At 44.7% G+C, this 22,576-nt stretch overlaps 1 protein-coding gene across 4 annotated transcripts in view; it reads left to right on the top strand.

The window, feature by feature from the left end:
• The first annotated feature begins 532 nt into the window (after nucleotides 1-532).
• The window catches only part of NFATC1 (nuclear factor of activated T cells 1), a 162,921-nt gene continuing 140,877 nt past the window's right edge, over nucleotides 533-22,576 (top strand). For all 4 annotated transcript variants that reach the window (XM_066623507.1, XM_066623508.1, XM_066623509.1 and 1 more), the window contains exon 1: nucleotides 533-1,045. In XM_066623507.1, the coding sequence (XP_066479604.1) occupies nucleotides 1,027-1,045 (19 nt within the window). In that variant the 5' untranslated portion in view covers nucleotides 533-1,026. The remainder of the gene's footprint in view (nucleotides 1,046-22,576) is intronic.

Below are 22,576 nucleotides of genomic sequence, written 5' to 3' on the forward strand. Positions count from 1 at the left end.
TCCCCTTCGTTTGATTCATTTATATGCTGCTCGCTCCGTATTGAAACAAAGACCTCCCCCCTCCATCCACAGAAGCACTTTGCCCGCTTCGGGACCGGGCTGAGAGTTGGGACCAGACTTTGGAAGGTGGGGGGAAGGGGATCCTGTTTGGAATAACAGCCCAAATCCTCCGCATGCCTACTCAGAAGTAAGTCCCATTAGTGTCAATGGGGCTTCCTCCCAGGAAAGTGGATAGGATTGGGCTGGAAGTCTGGTCGGGAGGCAAGATGTGCTTCTTCAGCAGGCGGAGGAGAGCTGGAGGAGCCCTGGGACGGGGGGGAGGGCTCCTCTTGGACGTCTCTCCCCGTCCAGCAGCTTCCAGGGCTGCTGGCTGCTCTGCGAGGCAGCTGAGAGAGTAGCTCGCAGGACGGACCCGTGACATCACGGGGCGCTGGGCGGGGAGAGGGGCTGGGAGGGGGAAGAGGGAGGAGGGGGGTGTTTTCCAGCTTTAAAAAGGCAGCAGTCACGGAGCAGCTGTGCGTCAGAGGGAGACTTAGAGGCTCTTCAAACTTCCCTGATCCAAATAAACCTCAGCCGTGAATAAGACACCCGGAGAAGGGAGGGAGAGCGGGAGTGAGTAGCTTCCTAAATGCCCTTCTCCCTGGAGCAGGCTGCCGGCTGGGTGCCCTGCTGCGCTGCCACCCCTCCCTTCCTTCCTCGATCTCAATGACGTCTCCCTGGGGACAGTTGCCTAAGGTCTAGCATTATTGTAGCAAAATCAGGTGGGCATCCCATTTCGTGGGGAGAGAGAGCGCAACAGCAACAGCAACCACCCCCACCCCCACCCAGCGTTGTCTCCACGACCCGTCTAGTTGGGGCTGTTGCAGAGGGAAGATCTGCCTCCCACCAGCACCTCCATCGCCTCCCACCTCGTTCTTGGATGCTGAGCGGATGCCAAGCCGTGATCCTCTTCATCGAAGCCTCTTCGCACCTCGAGATCCAGCCAAGTGGTGAAAGGGAAACTTTTGGTGCGCCTCCAGCCTCAGCATGAAATCAGCCGAGGAAGGTAAAGCAGCGAGCTCGCTTCTGGCTGTGCATCCCCCTCCCGGTTCCCTCCGCCCAGGCCGCCTTATGACACTCGCCTTGTCCTCCTGCTGCTGCTGCTGGAGAGCACCGCGCCAGGGGAAACCCGGGGTGTGCGTGTGCGTGTGCAAGGCGGGAGGGGCTGGCTGGCTGGCCGGCCTGCACTTGTCGCGGGCTGCTGTGATTGGGAGGGAAGCGGTGTCCCCCTGGTGTTTCCCCAAAGCAGCCTTGAGGGTTGCCGTCTGCGACTTCTTGCCAATAGGTGTCTCCTCTTCCTCTCTCAACTTGGCCTTGGGCGCTGGAGAGTGAGTGGGGGAGGGAAGAGGAGGAGACAGACGCTGGATTTTTAAAACTTTTTTTTTTTTTTCCTAAGGGAAGGGGCAGTGGGGTCCTTTGGGTTGGGCTTTCTGCTGGGGGATGTGTGGGCAGCAGCCTGGGCGCTGGGATCATGTGCCACAGAGCCATGGCTTATGGAAAGGGGTGGAGGCAGGCTCATTCTTGAAGCCAAAGGAATCCCAGGACACAGTGGAGTTCTCAGAGTGTGTGGCTGCTGCCTCTGTACTGTACGTACATTGTACGCTGCCAATGTGGTACAGAGTTAACAGTGTGCAGAGCCCATCCAGCCCGTCAAATTACTCTTAACCACTAAATGCTAACATTCAAGAGTGATGGCTGGGTTATGATGAAATGTCATTTTTATTTTTTTTTAAAAGGACTCTCAGACTGAGCACACCCTGTAATTAAAACAGCTTATAATGCTTTATAAAAAAAAGCACACAGCAAAAAAAAAAAAGTTCTTTTTTTAAAAGACTCAGAATATTTTGAGAGCTCAAAAATGACACCAGTCCCCCTTCTTCATAAACTGTTATGTTTTGTTGGTTGAGTTAACATTACAGTGCTGTCTGACTGGTGCTGGGGTCAATCCATTAGCAGAACACACTTCTCTGATGTTATTATTTAAATAGTTTTGAAATGGGTTTTTTTTTTTTAGTAATTGTTGTAGTAATGTTGTTTGACTTCAGTGTGATGACTGAAGTTAACTAGCTTGGAAACTACAGCTTAATAGCTCCAACCTGTCCATTGAGCTGGAACACTGTACTTGGCTTTAAACCGATGTGTAGTGCACCGATCTAATGTTTACTCAGTAGCCAATCCCACTGTGATGAATTGGATTTACTCCCAAATTGGATGAATTGGATTTACATAGGATTGAAACCTTCAGTCCAACTCCACTTCACAGCAGTTTTGTTCATGTGAATGGACAAATCCTATCATCTAGTCCTAAACAACTGATTCCTTAAGCCTAGGTAACAGGACTTGCAGCACAATTGTATGCATGTCTGCTCAGATGCCCATTAAATTCAATGGCAGCCCAATCCTATGCATGTTTATTCAGAAGTAAATCCCGTTATCAGCAATGGGACTTACTCCCAGGTAAGTGTGCACAGGATTGCAGCCCTGAGATTTATTCCCAAGGAAGTGTATATAGGACCGTGGTCTTCCTTTGGGGAAAAAAGGCCAATTCATTTCAATGGAGTTTAATTTTGAATGGATATATTTAGATTACAAGTGATTCGGGATCATGCCAGCAGAAATTAGTTTCAGATAAATATGCTTTGAGTTTTACCAAGAAGTGATCCCAGTTGATATCATATGGTATTTTGAATAAATATTTAGAAAACAGGTTAATTGGTAGGACTCGCTTAATGTTCTTTGTTTGGGACTGGGGAACAAATTTGATAATATTCAGTTACTTAAGTCTGTAGATTCAAGTTATAGTTGTAAAACTATCAGTCAACAACAGTAAGTAGCATTAAAACACTGTACTTTGACATTCATACTTTGACACATTTGAATTCATTATAATCCAGTGTGTAGTGCAAGTACTGTATTACATAGCAATATGTTGCACAGAAAGAGACCAAAATATACACAATATTAAACTAGTTTGAATAAATTCTGGTCTGTAACCTAGATATTTTATGTTTCATGTAATCATCTAATGTTTAACAAGTGTGGTGAACATGTTGGCTTATTTATGGGACTTACTGCAACTTCCTTCAGGTGACTCATTTCATGTCTCTTCAAACTTTCATTCTTCAGCCTCTGCTTCTATCTTGGAAGATCCTTGCTTTGATATGTGGTACTCTGGCTATTCAGAATTTGATGATGCCACAATTTAATATTTTGTGGATTAATTTACAAAGTTCCAAAGTGCCGAATGGCCATTCTCCTGATGAATTTTTACAGATGAGAAATGCTACACTTGGAACATAAAAAACATTACTAGGAGTCAGACCACCAGTCCACTGAGTTCGTTCTTTTGGCAATGCCTTGCTCAGATACACTGAAATATTACTTGCAGTGCAATCCTGTGCATGTCTATGCCAAAGTAAGCCCCACTGAGTTCAATAGGACTTACTCCCAGGTAAGTGTGTATATAGGATTGCAGCCCAAATCTACTTTTCACTGTCTAGAATATTTTGTTCCTCATTCAATGGATTCATTCAGTGGAATGATTCTTGGGAGAGCAAATTTGTTGTTGATGTTGTTAAAAAATATTATGGGTATGGGCATACCCATGGGTATACCATGTATGCGGGTGTACTGTACAATAATATTATGTTGTCATTTAATGACTGGACCCTGAATCTGTAAGCATTCATATTCCTTGCATTCAGGTTAAATCGCAACTTTATTAACTGCATCTCAAGTCACTTTAACTGTTCAGTCTTCTTAATGCTTGAAACTTCTTATGCAAAATGATCTAACAAGCAATTTCACAAAGCCAGTTGATGGCCAGACCTTAAACACATGGAAACTTAAGCAAAATTAAGCACTTCCTCAAATTTGGAGAAGAAACTAAAGAAATAGTGCAAGGTGGGCCCCAGGGAAAGATCCACAAGGCACCTGTGAGGCAGAAACTCTTCTGAGTGGGCCTTAATCAGATGGAGAAACAGGCCAGTGACTCCTAACTTCCTGGAAACTATTTTACATCCCTTGTGTTGATGCTTGACCACAAGAGTCAATGGGACAGCCCCCTGGTCTTTTTTTTAATGTCTAACTTTCCTCAGGCCCCCTCTCTAGAATATCTAGAGCATGTTGTTGGTTCATGATGTTGTTTTTTCTTCTTTAATCTTCTTGACCCCTCCCCCCATGGGGTGGACCTAAAATAAGAGTAAAGACTAGAGGCAAAATATCAGTCTGTTTTCTCTGAGTTGTACCTGGGCTCCACAGCACTTTGCTACATGCAGGTTATTTCCATCTATAAATCCATCATGTGCGACACACATATCATTTATTGCATGCGCATGCAGTGTTGTACATTTGTGTCATTTGTTCTATGTGCCCATGCTGCTAGAAAACTGCGATAGGTTCCAGCAATCCAGCACATGTGCAGACAGCAGAAAGCCTGCATGTACAATCATCAGACCGCAATTATCTTTTTTGCAAGTTCCATGCAATTCTCTATACAAAAGTGACTTCTGTGCAGAAAATCATTAATGTGTGAAGTGGCCTTTAGGGAGACTGCAAAAGTGTTATGACAACATTTGAGAAGTGCTGAGCTAAAACAAAATCCCAGAACTGAATTGCAAGAAGAAATATTGCCTCTTGTGCTTCAGTAATTTAGTAATTTCCATGTTATCTTGTGGTTGCTGACCCATACAGTAATATTTCTAACTGAGCTGATATCCATACTTTAAAATTAAGGGATGTTGTAGGTTATCTTCAGGATGCATCAGCAGTGGTAACACCATAAAGCAATATTCATGAAAATTATTTTTAGTAAATTCAAAGTATGTTGTGCTCACTGAGGTCTCTTACAGGAGCGTGTACAGACACTGTGACTGTGTGCTGGCCACTGATGTTCTCCTATCATGGTCTGGAGAATACATAATGTTATGTCTGCACTGGGCCTATGACACCATAATGATATGTATTTGCATTTTACCATTCCTGTAGAACAGTGGTTCTCAAGTGTTAGCACCAGGACCCACTTTTTGGAATGAGAATCTCTCAGGACCCACCAAAAGTGATGTCATGACTGGAAGTGACATAAAGCAGGAATATTTTTCACAATCTTAGGCTGTTGTCCTACCCACACTTACCCAGGAGTAAGTCCCATTTACTATCATTGTTAAAAGCATATACAGGTCCAGCCTATTTATACACGGATTTTTATACACGGATTTTTATACACGGATTACTCTACAGGAATGGCCATTGCAAATGAGAAGGAATGTGCTGATTCCTAGAAAAGGGGAAAATGCATCCCTTTAAAATCAGTTTAAAAAACTGAACAGTCCTTTAACAATAGCCTCCTTAATGAGAGAGAGAGGGCAGCTGGTGGACAATCCAGCAATCTTTCTCTCTCCAGGTGACCCCCTCCCTTCCCCCTGAGCAAGTGAAAGAAAGGTGGTCACTTTGCATTGGTGAAGGGAGGGGCTGAGTGAAACACCTTTCTAAGCTCTTGAAGGACTACTGATAGATGGATTGTCTTCTTAATGACATCTTACATCACAAAGGTCAGCAAGGCTGTTTTTCAATCACCGGAGCAAAGAAACTTTGTTTTTTAAATTGATTTGCTGTAGTGCATTTTTTGCCATCCACGTGAGTGCTTGGAACAGAACCCATGTGAATAATGAGGCTCAACCTGTATATAGTAGCCTGTTAAAAGTACAGACATGTGACATTTCCCCAAATGCAGTCACATACCATGGTAGCATCAAGTCTAATATATTAAAAATAAAATTTTGAAATGAATGGGGACCCACCGGAAATTGGCTTGTGACCTACCTAGTGGGTCCCAACCCACAGTTTGAAAAACACTGCTGTAGAAGAAGGTTCCTAAGCAGCTTTACATATCAATAGACTGATCAATCAACTGGTCATGTGGGGAGGGGCTACCAGGGGCCCAATAAATGTCTCGTTTTTCCAATATATTTAGAACTGTAAAGTTGAGAGAAGTGTTGCAAACCCTACCACTTAGGCATGATGAGTTACAGGTTGTGTAGGCTGTCCCTCAGTCTTGTTTGCACCTGAAGAAGATAAACATACTGTATGTGTATGTGAGAACCAGTCCCTGCATTTGCATGCAGTCTGAAATGGGTTTAGAGAGTCCCAGCAACTGATGAGGAAAAAACAAAATAGCTTTGAGTGCAGTCAAAACAGTTGATCTAAAGCGAGATAGACTGTTATTAAAATATTGTACAAATATATCTGTTCACATTGTACATGCAGCACAGAATTTCTACCATGCAGTTATTAAAAGAGCATACTCCCTGCCACAAAAAAGTGGCAGCTCCTAGTTCGTGGGTATACAGTTATGTTGGCCCATCAACTTTATAAGTATTTCATGGAATATTTGCTACTGCTGTGATATCTGAGGTTAACTGGAGTCACTCAAACATCAAACCAACTTAACATGGTGCAATGCTTTATTTTAATTAATGTCAAAATGGCTGCTGTTCTAGGTTTCTGATTCTCTGCTTAGCTTTCCTGTCGTTGCTTCTCTCCCGGTGCACACCCTTGAAACACTTTGGTCCCAGGTATCATTACAATGTCCCAAACCACCTTTGCAGATCTTATGTATTCATTCCATAAATATTTGCAATATCAGTTTAAACCAAGTATCATCTGGGGTCATAGTGTCACTTTTGCAAGTTTCCACACATCTTTTACATGGATGGTAATTGGCTCTCTCATAAGGGAAGAATGTAAATGTGCTTTTGTCATACTAATGCCCCTGTTCTCTAGTCTCAGTTTAAGATGTGCCCTTTCATCTATTTTTACCAGTTGAGATAACAGAGGTTTAGGGGTTTTATTTTAGAGGGTTTTTAGGTGTTTTATTTTAGAAAGTTAACATCTGGTCCATGACTATAGTTTTGGACAGGTCCATGGTATAGTCCATGACTATACCAAGTCTTCCATTTGTGCATATGTGCCTGGCCAATAAACAGCTTCTTTGAGTCCTCCTTTTATGTAGCTCAGTTTGTAGGTAACAATCATGGAAGTATTTGGTATTTCTTTCCTTGGGTATTGTAATAATATGATCCTGTCATTTGGGGGGAAAAAAATCCTGACTGGGGGGGGGTGGAACCTGACCCTGAGTCTATCATAAACTCTTCATTCCTCTATGTAGTTTCAGCCTTCTGAAACTTCCAGTCTTATGGCTATTCCTACAAAAAAGCATGTGTGGTGGTGGTGGTGTTTAGGATTTACAAAATTTTATCATTTTTAATATCTTCTAAAACTTTGGTTTTAGTTCTCAGATTAGCAAATGAGATGTTATGGAGGAGTATAGCAAAACTGTTCCTTTGTCAAATCTTCAGGACATAGCTTTAAAGCAAGCTCAGAACAATACAGAGATTTGCTGAATATTGAAAACAATGCATGGTCTTCTTCAGCCATCATTGTGTTTCCACAGAAAAACTGGTGGAATTGTGTGCATCTAAACAACTTTTTTTAAAAATGAGCATAATTCTGTTCAGCAGTTGTTAATGACATCAACACGTGTCTCTTTTTGCACAGAGTTGGATCTGGCACATTCCGACTGTCTTCAGTTGTGTGATGTTTCAGCATGCACTTTTCTTAGAAGCTCCTTTAACAGCTTGCATGCTGTTCTCACAGGATAGCAGTATATGAAACTCAACATCTTGGGCCAATAACACTTCATGGTGTTGTCACTGTTGCCTGTTTGGAGTAGACTTTGCTGGACAAGTGAGTAATCTGACAAATCTTGTAACAGCATATGCCTACTCTGAAGTAAGCCCCATTATGTATAGTGGACTTACTCTCAGGAAAGTATATAGCAGGGATGGCCAACCCACAGCACACCACATGCCACTTTTTAAGTACAGAATCTTGAACATGTCACTCTGCCTTATTACATCCCTTTCTGGACCTGTTTGGGTAATTTTGCCAGCTCACGTGATCTGCTGAGGCTCCACTTGGCTATCTTCACCCCTAGGCCATGTCACGCCCTTTCTGGGCTCTGCATGGGAGATGCGCTGTGTGCTCACAGCCTTGGAGCCCTGCCTCAGCTAGTGTGGCCTTAACCAGCAACTTTGTTCATGCCACTTAGGAAGTGTCCGTATGCCACTAGTGGCATGTGTGCTGTGGGTTGGCCATCCCTAGTGTATAGGCTTGCAGCGTAATAGTCAAATACTAACCATATTTTTGTGTGGTGATGCACCAGTGCCAGCACAGGCTTGCACTGCATCTCGTGGGTGGGATTTTGGCTGCTTGAGGTAAGAGGACGTTTTCCCCCTTGCCCTGGGGTAAGTCCCGGCAGCTGCAGTGAGTCAGTTTCACTGGCACAAGTCTGAGTTGATCCATGTTGGCAGATGAACCCCAGGAAGGGGGATAGGATATGATGAGTACCGGTGCCAATATCCCACCCCCCTCTTGGGCCTGATTTGCCCACCCCTGTCCTGTTCCACCCTCTCCCTGCTCTCTTTGCACCTTTGCTCAGGACTTACCTACTCTGGTGGGTGTCCATGCGAGCACCAGAAAGCACTGGCACAGCCAGGGAATAGGATTGGGTCATAAATCACCTTTGTTCTTTGGCTAGTTATTTCAGCTATATCTGTTTTAGTTACATCCAGTTTTTAACCTCTTTGGTTAAGCTATGTCCTCAGTATTTTACTTCTGACATGGTAAATTTGCATTCACTTTAGCTCAGTTTCTCAACCTCCATCTAGAACTTGCTTGAGCCTTTCATCATGATCTTGTCTGGCCTTTTTCCTCACCAAGGTATTGTACAACTTTGACAAGTTCCTCAAATGTCTGTTTGCTATCTCTCTTTGGGGCACCTCTGGAGCTGAAGAGATACCAAATAGTAATCTTGGGAATCTTTGCCTCCGAAAAAGCGCATTGAACATACATAGGTGGGAGTTTCGTTAACCATCTGAACTTCTAAAAAATGTATACTGGCATCAAGAAATACCTATAAACAGTTCTGCTACTGCTAACTTGACTACAGTAAGCAATTTCAAAGAATTGCTTTATTTTTATATCTGGTGTCCAAAAATATTCTGACCTGGTCTCTACTAGGTTTGTATAAAGCAACTATCAGACTTACTATATAAATTTGTTTATCTTGACCAGGGTTTTCATTTTCCCCCCATTCAATTCTTTTTGAACTTTATCCCTTACTGTCATCAAAATCTTCTAACAGTGCAATCTTAACCTGCACCAGTACAGACAGGCTGCTGTATGTTATGCAGGTTAGGAGGCAGCTGGAGGTCACCTCAGGGTAAGGGAAAATTTCCCCCTCTTACCCTGTATCAGGCCCCAGTCATCCTTATGGGGCTTCTTGGATCTGTATCAGCTATTTAGCTGGTACAAATCTGGGATGCCTATGTAGGATTGCCTGGCCAGAGAGTAGGGGTTAGGATGTAATGTGCGCCCCCACCATCCTCCCATTCTGCCCTCCCCTGCTCAAAACCCTCCCCACCTTCCAACTGCACTCCCACCACCCTCTCCCAACCTTGCACCACTCAGTGCACACTTACTGGTGCTGGCTTGCACAGAGAATGGATACAGTGCACACCTTTATGCTGGTGCTGCCAGCCTCTGAATAAACACAAATGTGCCATAATTTGGAGCCAGGGCAGGGAGATCTGTACCAGCTTTGGGGGGGGGGGAGGTTAGGTTTGGACTACCCAGTGCATTAATTACATGTGGTACCTGTGAATTTATCTTGATATCCTAAGCCTTACAACACATCTTTGTAATCTGTATCAGCATTAGTCTTCTGGATCTGCTTCTATTGAATTAATTCTTCATACCAAACATACAGCCTAATCCTCATTTGCACTGGAACAGGTAGGCCAACAGGCCTGTGCTGTATCCTGTGCTAGGTAGGAGGTGGCTGCTGCACAACTCAAAAAGGAACTTGTTTCCCCTTACCCCATGTGGTGTGGCAACCAGACCAACAGGGCTACTCAAATCTGTGCTAGCAAAATTGTAGCCCTTACCCTTCCCCACCCTCAAATACTCCCATTACACCCTCTCGCCACCCTCCCCAAGCCCCACACTGGCCACCCTTGGCCAGTGCAAACTTACCCCCTCAATTATGCAATCCAGTGCAGAGATCTCACGCTGGTCTACTCTGCTCGCAAGGAGAGGCAAACATCCTGGGCCATATAAGTGCCTTATGCTGCATGTAAGTGCACCATTAGGATTGCGCTCTTAGAGTCATGACCCTACAACCCAGTAGAGCTTGTGCATCAAAACATATTGCTTGGAATTCTAGCCAAGCAGCTGCCTTTGTTAAATTTAATCTGAATTGCAAATATATAAACACTTGTAGTCTTTTGCCAGGATATGTTATTAATCTGGTATTTGAATGCTGAAGTAGTTCAATTTGCAGTGCTTTGTAAAACATGGCATTAGCTTATGCCCCATGCCAATGTTACAATTAACTGTTTTGTGAGATCACCCACATACTGTTCCTCTTTCAGAGCTGAAGAATTGGGTATATCATGATGGTTTTCACCTGTTTATGCTTAGGTGTAAAAATCTTTGCCTTGAGATTTTCTTTCTCTGGTTTTATACATGTTAGTAAAATTATATAATTTGCTATTTTGTCTTCATTCTTCCCCATATGTATTTATTTCTTTTATTTACTGTATTTATACCCCACTTTATCTCCCTGAAGGGCACTTAAAGTGGTTTACAGGTCCAAAAGCACACTAAAAAAATACATTTAAAAGTCTTCTAAAACAATAAAAGTCTTTAAAAAAAAAAATCACAGATGCTGAATAAGAATGTGTGTTATAGCTTCTATGCTTCTTAGAGTAGGCCTTTGCCACTCTTCTCTGTTTTGAACTTTTAGGGACATAGGAAGCAGTCTTATTCTGACTCTGAATAGTCTTTTAATTATCCATCTATTGACCACCATTGTTGATGCTGGCTGGAAGTGTCTCTCTAAACTGAAAAGGCACTTTAGAAATCTTTATCCTACTTGGAGTTGTTAAAGGCTGAATGTGGAACCTTCTACACAGAGCCAATCCATCCTTGAAGCAAGTGATGCAGCTCACATCAGTGGCGCATTTAGGTACCCTTCACCCCAAGGCTGCTGCTGCTGCTGCTTCTCTCAAACCCGCCATAGGTGGAGCTGCATTGATCACTAAAAATGAGAAGGAAGAGGATCATCTGCTTCCTTGCTGTATTGCAAGGTTCTTTTGCAAAAAACAGGAAGGGTGGAACTTCCTGTTTTATTTAAAGGGACTGTGCAAGGAAGGGCCAAGGTAGGGATCCAGTCACCTCACTCCTTCCTTGTACAATTCCTTCAAATAAAACAAAGTCCCAAACAAAAAGTCTATTAAATTTGGCCTAAAACAGAAAAAAATATTGCCGTATTTAAAGTTATATAAAAAATAATTTTTAATTGATGATATTGTGGTGGGAGGGGCCCATGAAGGCCAAAGTGTCTAGAGCCCAAGAAAGTCATAATGCAGCCCTGGTTGTTGTAACTCATCCCGAATACTAGAATTTCAGCTAAATAACAAAATAAAATACAGGGGAGAAATGAAGATAAATGAAAGGTAGTGGAAGGAAACCTCTTGCCATTTTCCCTCTCTTCCAGATGGTAATTTTTAAAGTTGTTGATGCCAAGGACTTCTTGTGTGCCCTGGTGATTCAGCCCTGCAAACTTTGAACAAACAGCTGGGAGCAAAGAAATAATCAAAAGCCAGCAAATGCAGGGAAGGCTGGTACATTACACAATGTATCCGCAGTCTGTCTTGCCAATCATCTGTGCCTCTTAACTCAATAAAAACAACCTCTTTCACTTAAAGCCAGTTCTCACTTTCCCTCTCACACACATACACAACTGCATGAACACACATGCATGCCCTTGTCCAACATCAGAGTGCTTAAGCTAGTTCCTTGTCAAAAAGACTTTGGATTTGCTAAGAACATTTGAAGCAACAGTGATAGGGGCCAGTGGCTACCACCACAATACTGGATTTAGTAAACTGCTTGAGGGGAAACCAGGAGCAGATGTTTGCCAGAGCATCGTAAACTATAATAGAAAATGTGTAAGGCAATATAGCACTTTGTTATGGAAAGTAGGGGGAGAAGCATAATGGGTTGCATGGAAAAAAAAAAAAATTTTTTCCTGGCACTCTGGAAAGGACTTTTTAGGCATCAACCTTGAAAATGGGATTCCCAGAGTCTATAGAGGAATACCATTTCCATAACGGCTTTAAAAAAGTATACCTTTGAAATATAACCTTGAAAATCTGGGAGCTCCACAGTCCTGGCTTCTGGGACAGTGAGGTCATTTGTATGTTGCAGACTTTAAAACTATCTTGGCTAGTGTGTCTGCGCTATATTTCCAAACAGAGTATGAAAGCCTTGTTTATAACAAATTCTTTTAAAAAAAAAAAAGTCAGAAGTATGTCAGAATAACCGCTCTTGTTAAGTAACTATCGTATACCATAGTCATCAAGCCACGAATTGTGGAACAGTCCTACTATACCACTGGCTTTTTCTGAAATTACTCCAGAATAAATGCACTTTGTGACTGTAGATTGGTGTAATGGTTTGGGAGGTAGACTTAGACCTGGATGATCCAGGTTCAAATCCCCCCTTAGCCACAAAACTTCCTGGGTGACCTTGGGCCAGCCACTTTCTCTCAGCCTCACCAATCTCACAGGGTTGTTGTGAGGACAAGAAGGAGGGGAGCAGCTGTGTAAACCGCCCTGAGCTCTTTGGAGGAAGGGTGGTATAAAAATGTGAAAAATAAATAAATAATAGTAAATACGCAGTGTGCCTCTGTGTGGCAGGGGGTAGAAGGAGGAGGGAGCTAACAATAGGATATTCTGCTTCTATAGTTGTTTAGCTGGGATCTAGGATTACAAATGGAGGAGGCTTTTGGCTGGGAATACTGCTCCAGTGTAGTTGCTTGGAGTACATGGTCATCAAGTCCATCATAGTCTATAAATTTACTGATTATGGACTTTCAGTACTACATTTATTTTGTTGTGTAAATTTATTTTGTTGTGTAAACTGCAAAGTTTCTTTAAAGTTGTGTCTCTTAGAGTTGTCTGAAATAGCATGAATAGAACTCCACCTATGCAGTAAGGCTCTCCTTTTCTCCCATGTCAAGCCTCCTGTGCTCCCCTAATCCAGGGCCAGAGGCAAGTTTTCACTAGTATTAAATTGCCATTGTAAAAACCAGTGTACACTTACAAGTTGTTTGAACTAAGATTAAAGTTATTATACAGTTTTTAGTGGTGTTCTTTCAGAGCCTAAACTGAAAGTCACCAACTGAGAGTCAGATGCAGTTGACTTTGGTTGTATGGCTTCCTGGTGGTGGAGAAAGAAGTTTGATTTTTTTCATAGCATATGACTATATCCCCTTCCTTTGGAATCTACTTGTTTTTAGTTTAGAATTTGTGGAACAGCTGCTGGAAACTTCAGTGCCACCTGCATGTGCTTGCGTGCGCTCTCTCTCTCTCTTGTACAGGATAGTCTGTTTTGTGTGGTCTCCAGCAACTGTAGCTGGATGCAAACGTATTCTCAGAGTCACTTGCCCACATAGACTGGCAATTTCCATTCATCTTTGAAGGCTTCATAATTTTTGAGTTAGCCAGGGCTATACGAACATTTTATAATCTTGAGCTCTGGGAAACTGGAAACCTTTGGCAATTAGAATGTTGACTGCAGGCAGAGTGAAATGTAAACCCTATCATTTCCCAGGTGGCTGATCTATGCTTTTCAGATGAACCTCCCCTCCATTCCTCACCACCCCTTATACCTCCGAAAAGGAGAATGTGGTGTTCATGGCACAAAGCATGGCTTTGCTTTTTATTTTGTATGAGGTTTTACCTGGAGGGTTTTTTGTTTACCTATTTGGAATCCGAGTTCAAAAATACTTCTGAAAAGACAGGGAAATGTTTCTAATGACGAAAAGGAAAAAAAAAACACGCGTTGGTGTAAGACCAATGGATTTACATGCGAGTCTCCACATTTTCCAATGCATTTCAAATACAGGGAAACTCTTCAGCATGCAAAATAAATAAAGAGATCAATACAGTGATACAGTTCAGTCCTCTCCTCTTTTCCAGAGGAAATTCCCTAGTGTAACATTTCCATTAAAATTTATTGCTCATAGAAAAACTTTTTCCACATTTATATGTATGATGAAGCATTCATGCACCTGATTGAATATGACAAAATTGCTGCAAAATGAATTCAAGTTGACTTCAGAGCATTAAAAAACTGGTACTATGAACTGAACCCAAGGGCAAAGGTATTCGCTTAGAACAGGGGTGCCCAAACCCCGGCCCGGGGGCCACATGCGGCCCGCGAGGCTTCTCAACGCAGCCCTCAGGGAGCCCCCAGTCTCCAATGAGCCTCTGGCCCTCTGGAGATTTGTTGGTGCCTGCACTGGCCCGATGCAACTGCTTTCAACATGAGGGCGACTGTTAGACCTCTTGCGTGAGCTGTGGGATGAGGGCTCCCTCCACTGCTTGCTGTTTCACGTCTGTGATGCAGCAGAGGCAGCAAAGGAAAGGCCAGCCTTGCTTTGTGCAAGGCCTTTTATAGGCCTTGAGCTATTGAAAGACCTTCATTCATTCATATAAGTTCATCTTTAATATATTCATTTATGTAAACTTATATACAAATTTATTCAAATTTTAAATGTAAATTAATTGTTCCCCTCCCCCCCCGGCCCCTGGCACAGTGTCAGAGAGATGATGTGGTCCTCCTACCAAAAACTTTGGACACCCCTGGCTTAGAACAAATGAAAACCGATCTTGTGGCTTCACCTCAGGATCTAGTGGCTTATCAAAAAGTTGTTTGAAGCATTTTGGGTGCAAGACAAAAGATGGGAATATACATTAGTTCTTAACTATTGAAACTATCAGTTGAAACATCACTACAGCTGAGACAAGGTTGCTTGCTGGCAAATTGGGCTGAGTTTCCACAAAGATCCCAGGGCAATTGTTGTTTCTGGAGTGACTACTTCTGACTTCCGTGAAATAAATGTTTGGGTGGATGCCCTTTACAACAATAGCATCTCTCACACTCCTTTAACGCAAGGAAATATGACTAACCACTGTTTTCTTCTCTGCACGAGGGCACAAGTAATTAGGGGAACAGTAGTTTTCTGTAGTTAGCACATATAATGCAAAAACCAAATACTTCAGCAAACAACACAGTTGGCTATTACTTTTTCAGAAGCTAGGTCCCCAGGGTTAAAGGACTACTTCCCATCTTCTGATTTTCATACTCAAAAGTGCTTCTTCAAGACCGTGCCATGGTTCGAAGCATTGAAAGGGAAGAATGTAGGCCAAGAACCTAGGTTGTTTATCCGCAAAGAGAAAATATACCCCAGTCCCTGCATACCCATTGCTAATTGTCAGGTGGCCATGCTTTAAAAATAATACATCTGTCTTTGAGAAGGCAGTAAGATTCCTGAAACAGCTCTGCAGTTGGCAGATCTTCTCTGAGTTCTTTAAACCATCTTCAGACCAAGGTTGGTATCACAAATGTGTATTTGTTTCCTAGGGCCATTCCGGGCAGATCAATATCCGTTCCTGGATATGTGTACGTCTTTGATGTCAGTGCACTTATATTTAAAAGAAAAACGCCTCTTTTTTCCCCTCACAATTTAGTTTTAATATATGGTTGGTATGTATTTGCTGAAATCAGTTTGTAAATCACCCCAAAATGTATGTTGATGTCAGGTTTGAAGGGTTAAATATGTTTGCAATGAATATGTGTACTCTCATGAGCCACGGTAGGCATTGTTCTGAATGTTCATCTATGCCAGGGGTGCCCAAACCCCGGCCCTGGGGCCACATGCGGCCCTCGAGGCCTCTCAATGTGGCCCTCAGGGAGCCTCCAGTCTCCAATGAGCCTCTGGCCCTCCAGAGATTTGTTGGAGCCCACACTGGCCCGACACAACTGCTCTCAGCGTGAAGGCAACTGTTTGACCTTTTTGCATGAGCTGTGGGATGAAGCTTCCTCCGCTGCTTGATGTTTCATGTCTGTGATGCAGTGGCAGCAAAGGAAAGGCTGGTCTTGCTTTGTGCAAGGCCTTTTATAGGCCTTGAGCTATTGCAAGACCTTCACTCATTCATATAAGTTCATCTTTGATATATTCATTTATGTAAACTTATGTAAATTTATTCAAATTTTAAATATAAATTAATTCTTCCTTTCCCCGGCCCGTCAGAGAGATGATGTGGCCCTCCTGCCGAAAACTTTGGCCACCCCTCTATGCTGTGAGACAGATGCACAGGGCACCTGATTTTTGCATGTTTCTGAAGACATGACTGTGTCCACATGTTTCTGAGAATACCAGAAACAAATCACAGTGCCAATTTGTATACTGTAGTAACTAGTAAGAACGGCGCAGTAAGTCAGGTTGGTCAGCTTCGTGTATGGTAAAGTGCTTGTGTTGCTTTGCTTTGTGTCACTTTGCAATTCAGTCACTATAAAGATACTCTTTGTGGTGTTGAACAGTGGCTAAGTCAATCTAAGTTTGAGCTTACAGTGAAATAATTACAGTATATGACTGCTTAATTCTTCTTCCCCCACACCTTCCTAGGACTGCCATCATCAGCCCCTGCTTTTGGCAGGGGTAGTGGTGGGGCCTGCCCTATCATTAGGCTTCATAAATTTTACCCCGGGGTGGGGGAGGGGAGGATTAAAGCACCATTAGGGTTTTTTTTTCTTTGCGCAAGGAACCAACAGGGTTGTCAACACACCTGTATGAAAATCAGACTGGCTTGGTTTTTGTCTGGAGTTTTTGTTTTTGTTTCAGGCCAGTTGCCAAAAATCAACTATGCCATTTTCTCTCCTTCAGGAGCATATGAGTATTTAAAGCGGTACACCTTAGGTGAATAGAGAGCTTTTGCTCTATCCGGAGACCTGCTTAAAAGTGCTGTGCTGTGCCCCTTCATTCCATCCCCAGCTCTGCTCTGGGCTCTGCCTGAGACACCAGGATTTTTAATTTAAAGAGTTGGCAACCCTTGGCATCCATGTGTGTCTTGGGCCATCTCTGAGTTACAGCAAATAGCATTTTGTTTGAGATAATTTTGGGGGAGGTTTTGCTCATGTTGTGGGTCTGACAGTTGTGACTTCACCATGATGTTCTGCTTTGCAAGAACTGTCTGCCTCTTATTGGCCATGTTATGGTTTGGATTATATATCTGGAGCTGAGGTCAGGTTGCTAACTCTGATAGAAGCTATTCTTCAGATTTCTTTTTCCAACATAATGTAATGTCATTAAGCCAAGAAGCCTGTGTTTAAAATCTCCAGGACTGCTTTCAGTCATCACCTGAAGGTTGAGGCTGATACATGGAGACTCCAGACCAATCCTGGAGGACTGGCAAGCCTACCTTTTAGAGGCTGGGCTGTTGGATTGTCCGACCATTGAGGCTTGGATTGTTATTATTCAGAATACTTATACCACTTTTCAAGAAGAATATTGTCATTCACAAAACAGTTTACACAGTAAAATAAACCAATAAATGATTAAATGCCCCCTTTCCAGCTCTTGTAATAGAGATGGAAAAGGCAACATCCTAGTATGCCCTGATCCACAGAGAGCTGCTTCCTATTTTAGATGGCAGTCATGTTAGTGGCATCTATATTTGTGTTATGTGTGTGTTCCTGCAATGAATACAAAAATCTAGGGTATGTATGCAGAGGACACAAATTGGGAGCCTCTTGCCAGTTTGGCATTCCCAGTGGGTAGGGCCTAGGAGAGGGGGTAAAGGGGGTAATTTGTACCCATGCCCAGGGTCAAAAGGGGGGCCCAGTAGCCAACGGAGACGGCCCAGAAATTTCCTGGGAACTTTCATTTTTCTATCTATTCAGACTTGTTGTCTGCACAGGATGCCGGGGACACTACCTTGAGTGTGCAGCTGCAGCAACAACAACTGGTAAGCCATATATGCTGGGCCAAGGAATACATAAATGACAGCCCTTAAGACACTGTCAAATCTGGGAGGAAACTGGCCTGCTACAGCAGCTCTTTGGCTTGTGGATCTGCTTGCCATGAAGGAATGTATAGGAGCTCAGGGACACAGCTGTGGGACTTCAGTTGCTGCAGAAGCAAGTTTTGGTATGCCCAGGACACTTTCCATTCTAGCATGAGCCTAAATCCAATAATGCTAACTTTCTGCATGATTTTCTATGTTTAAAAGATTTTAGAAAGACTTAGGAGTGTGTTTCGTTTTCTGCATTACTGTATCTAACTGCTGATACCACATCGGTGGGTAGACCTGGGCTCGGATGACCTTTCCAGCTGTGTTCATCCTCCCTACCACCCTGTTTTGCCCCTCCCTGCCCCATTCTGCTGGCCTATCACCACCCTCCTCTGCTGTTTCACCCCTCCCCCTTTGCAAACTTTGTACCCCCAGATAAAATTCCTCTTGGACGCCCTGCCAGTGGGAGCAGTGGGGCTGCCCTTCCCTAGTCCTCTGAAGAGGCCAGCCATGCAGGGTTGGTTGCTTAACTTCAAATTGTCCCCAATTTACAGTGAGGGCAATAGGTTGTGGCAAGAGCGTAACCCCACTAAGGCACGTGGTGCACACACTGGAAGGGGGAAGTGGAAGTGACCAGGACTTCAGTTTGCCAGAAGAGGGATGGGGAAGGAAGGAGGCAGGGCCTGAACGGGGACAGAGAAGTGTCACAGGACAGGTGGTGCAGCCAGGGGCGAAGATTGTGGAGCAGATGCACCCTCACCGACCTGCCCCCCCCCCCCAGCAGCGCCTGCACTGTAACTTGAGCAGGCAGGTTTATTTTAAAATGAGGAACCGGAGAGGCGGGCAGAGCAGAGCAACTAGCTTGTTGATGTTTCCGGGTGTAGATCAACAAAGGCAGGGGGAGGATCCCACAGGGCAGGCTGTCGGAGATGGGCAGATAAGAGAGCCAGCGGTGCTCGCCGGAGGGTCACATTGCGCCCAGCCAGGAGGGGCTGTCGCCTTGCCGGGCGTCCCGGGACCCGCCGCAAAGTGTGCCAGACCCTGCGGGGCGGCCCGGAGCGCGCAGCACTTGGCAACAGGTGTTGCGCGCAGCCACCGAGGAAACCCCGCGGCCGCTTTGCAGCGCGCTCAGGAGGTCGCCGCCGCCGCCGCCGCCTCTCCAGCCATGACCGGCCTGGAGGAAGAGCCGGAGTTCGACTTCGATTTCCTCTTCGAGTTTAACCAGAGCGATGAGGGCGCAGGCAGCAGCAAAGGTGGGTGGGAGGCGGCGCGGCGGCGGCACCCCCGGGGACGGCGGGGGAGGGAGAGGCTGGCGCTCGCCTCGCTGGCAGCGCGCTACAGTGTAGCGGTTCTGCGAGCCTGGCGCGCCGCCCGTGCCTGGCACCAAGAGCCCAAGCCTGTGCCTGACTACTCGGGAGTAAGTCCCATTAGAGTCAATGGGGCTTACTCCAAGGAAAGGATGGGTAGGATTGGACTGGAAGGCACCTCGCTTCCCCCCCCCCCCCCCCCCCAAGGACGGGTCAGTCCAGCTCGAGCCAAGATCGTGCTTTGGTGCCCTTTGGGTTGCCTCACCCAATTGGCTCACGACGAGGGGTGCGTTGGGGGGCTAAGATCCTTTCCAAAATGCCTTGATTCAGGACCCCATCCTAGCCAACTTTCCAGCGCTGGCGCAGCCTTGCTGGTGGGGCGTGCACTGCGTCAGGTGGTAGGGGGGCAGTCACAGGTAAGGCCACCTCCAGGTAAGGGAAAGTTTGTTCCCTTTCTTTGGGAGCACCGGCCCAGGAAAGTTGGATAGGATGGGGCCCTTAAAAAGCAAATTGTGGTGTTGGTGCGTTTCAAAACAATATAACTTATAATCGCTTAAAAAAATGTGCTAGTCGGTGATACCGTGTCGGCAGATGCAGCCACAGTATTATTTCTATGGGAAACTATTTTAATTTCTGGAAAAATATTATAAACGCCAAAATGCTTTGGTGTTTTGTGTTTTTATTCCAATGTTTTTATTCAGATATTTTAACACCAAAGAGGCAGTATTTTGTGTATTTAACAAAACAAAAAAACCCCACCCCAACTCATGACACAGAAGGCTGCCACCGCTTTTAATCTCCCCTCTCATCTAATACAGTTTTCACAAATTTTCACAAATGTGTGACTTAACTCGGGTTTGCCTGTGATTTTTTTTTTGGGGGGTGTGTTTCCTGCCTGTGAGATTTTAAACACGTAAAATATGTATTTGCTAGAGAGCACCTCGGATTTTAAAATAGTTAACTTTGACTTCTGACCCATTCCCATTGATAAACACAGACAGTGGTCACACATAATGTGAGAAAAGATCAAATGTAGCTTTTCTGAACATGCTGCTCAAGGTGGGTGGCTGCCTGCAAGGACAGTGGGATAACTGTTTAAAGCGCATTGCAACAGGGGAGCAGCCACTGGATTGTGGGGGTACAGGGTTCAGTAGGTAAGGAGGCTTTGGCAAGCTGAAGAAGCATGAGGGAGTTGGAATCTCATCCAGGATCCTTAGGCGAGGAGGTCTGTGCTATTGGGTTGGGATGTGGACAATCAAGGAAAACTGGGTTGCATACGTTGGCTAGCTATAACAAGGTTGCCCTATGTTTGGCTACAGGCCTCTAGTTGGTTAAGGGTGCAATTCTATTCATACTTGACAGGGAGTAGGTCCCATGGAACTTGATGGGGACCTACGTCTGCACAGACATGTGCAAGATTGTGCTGTAAGTTACAGTGTCATCTGCTTCGTTTCTATGCTGTAGAAACTTTTCTATTCTGAGCATGTACAGTATGTAGGCTCCTTTGCTCAAGAGTTCTAATGTAGCAGATGGGCAGGGAGGAGACATGTTGAGTGGAGAGAGCAGGGCTGGCCCAAACCTTCCTGATGTGGCAAGCCAAGTGCTGCCCCCCTTATCTAAGCACATGCCAGCCTCTGTGCTCCCCTCCAGTGTTATTGCTTAGTACTCACCTTCACACTTCCACTTCCATTCTGTCTGCCATTTCCAGGGAGTGGAAGGAGAAGAAGCAGTGGACTGAGTGGGTGGATGGAGATGGGCTCCCCTCCTCCAATGGGGTCCCTCGGATCCCATTGAGGGATCTGAAGTGATCTCATGGATGGACTTCATCCATCAGTTGGTCTCATGAATGGACTCACCTTGGGAGAGAGTTAGAAGTTGTGGGATATGGGGACAGATTGCATCGGCTTCCAGGAGCAGTGGTTTTAGCCCTGCAGGGGCAGGAGGCTCTTGAGGAGGGGCATGAGGAAATCTCATTTCCTGATTGGAAAAGGCTCTCACCAGAGTGTAACCTACCCTTCAACACTAGTGATTGCAGGAAATACATGAAGAAAGTTAATTTTAAGACACTAAGTCCCATGTTTGCTGGTCCTGATTGTTAAAACCCTTAATGCTGAGGTTCTCAAACTGGGGTACTGTGACACCCCAGACTGAGAGCCTCAGTCTCTGGCCCCATAAGGCAGGGGTGTCCAAAGTTTTTGGCAGGAGGGCCACATCATCTCTCTGATGCTGTATCGGGGCCAGGGAAGAAAATAATTAATTTACATTTCAAATTTGAATAAATTTACTTAAGTTTACATAAATGAGTATATTAAAGATGAACTTATATGAATGAATGAAGGTCTTGCAATAGCTCAAGGCCTATAAAAGGCCTTGCACAAAGCAAGGCTGGCTTTTCCTTTGCTGCTGCTACTGCATCACAGATGTGAAACAGCAAGCTGTGGAGGGAGCCCTCATCCAGCAGCTCACACAAGAGGTCAAACAGTCGCTCTCATGCTGAGAGCAGTTGCGTCAGGCCAGTGTGGGCTCCAGCGAGTCTCTGGAGGGCCAAAGGCTCATTGGAGACTGGGTGCTCCCTGATGGCCGCATTGGGAGTCCTCGAGGGCCGCAAGTGGCCCCAGGGCTGGGGTTTGGGCACCCCTGCCTTAAGGGAAGGGAGAAGGGGAATTGCTGCCGGGCTGGGGGGGGAGTTAACTCACAGGGGGATGCAGCGGGCTCTAGGAGGTGTGGGGAGCCTCATGCAGCCTTCTGCAGGGCTCCCCAAGTCTTAGAATATGAATAATAAATTATTGGAAACGACTTCCGGTCTGTGATCGTGAAACTAGAAGTGGCTTCTGATTGCTTATTTTTAGTATTCTAAGACTTGTGGAGCCTTATGGAAGGCTGCTTGGGGCCTCCTGGAACCCGCTGCATCCCCTTGTAAGTTTAAAAAAAACAAAAAACCCCATGGTCCCTGGCAGCGATGTGATCCTGGGGATTGTGTTGCTGCCTTCACCCCTCCTGTGCCAAGACTTACATCAGGAGCTTTACTCCTGAGAAGTCTGAGAACCTCTGTCTTTATGGCTTGCTCCTGGGATGCCTAGAGACCCACTCTTGCATCCCACCAACACCTGAATTGCATTTGTTGTGGTTGTGGGAAAGGCATTTTTCAGGACCTCCTGTCTCAGATCTGTCTTGCTGCTTCTCCAGTGGCCTTTTGCTGCTGTAAAAATACATTCCTCTTGCCCCAGGCTTTTGACCTGTTAAACTGAT

Source organism: Tiliqua scincoides, chromosome 4 (assembly GCF_035046505.1).
Source record: "Tiliqua scincoides isolate rTilSci1 chromosome 4, rTilSci1.hap2, whole genome shotgun sequence".
Taxonomy (NCBI): Eukaryota; Metazoa; Chordata; class Lepidosauria; order Squamata; family Scincidae; genus Tiliqua; species Tiliqua scincoides.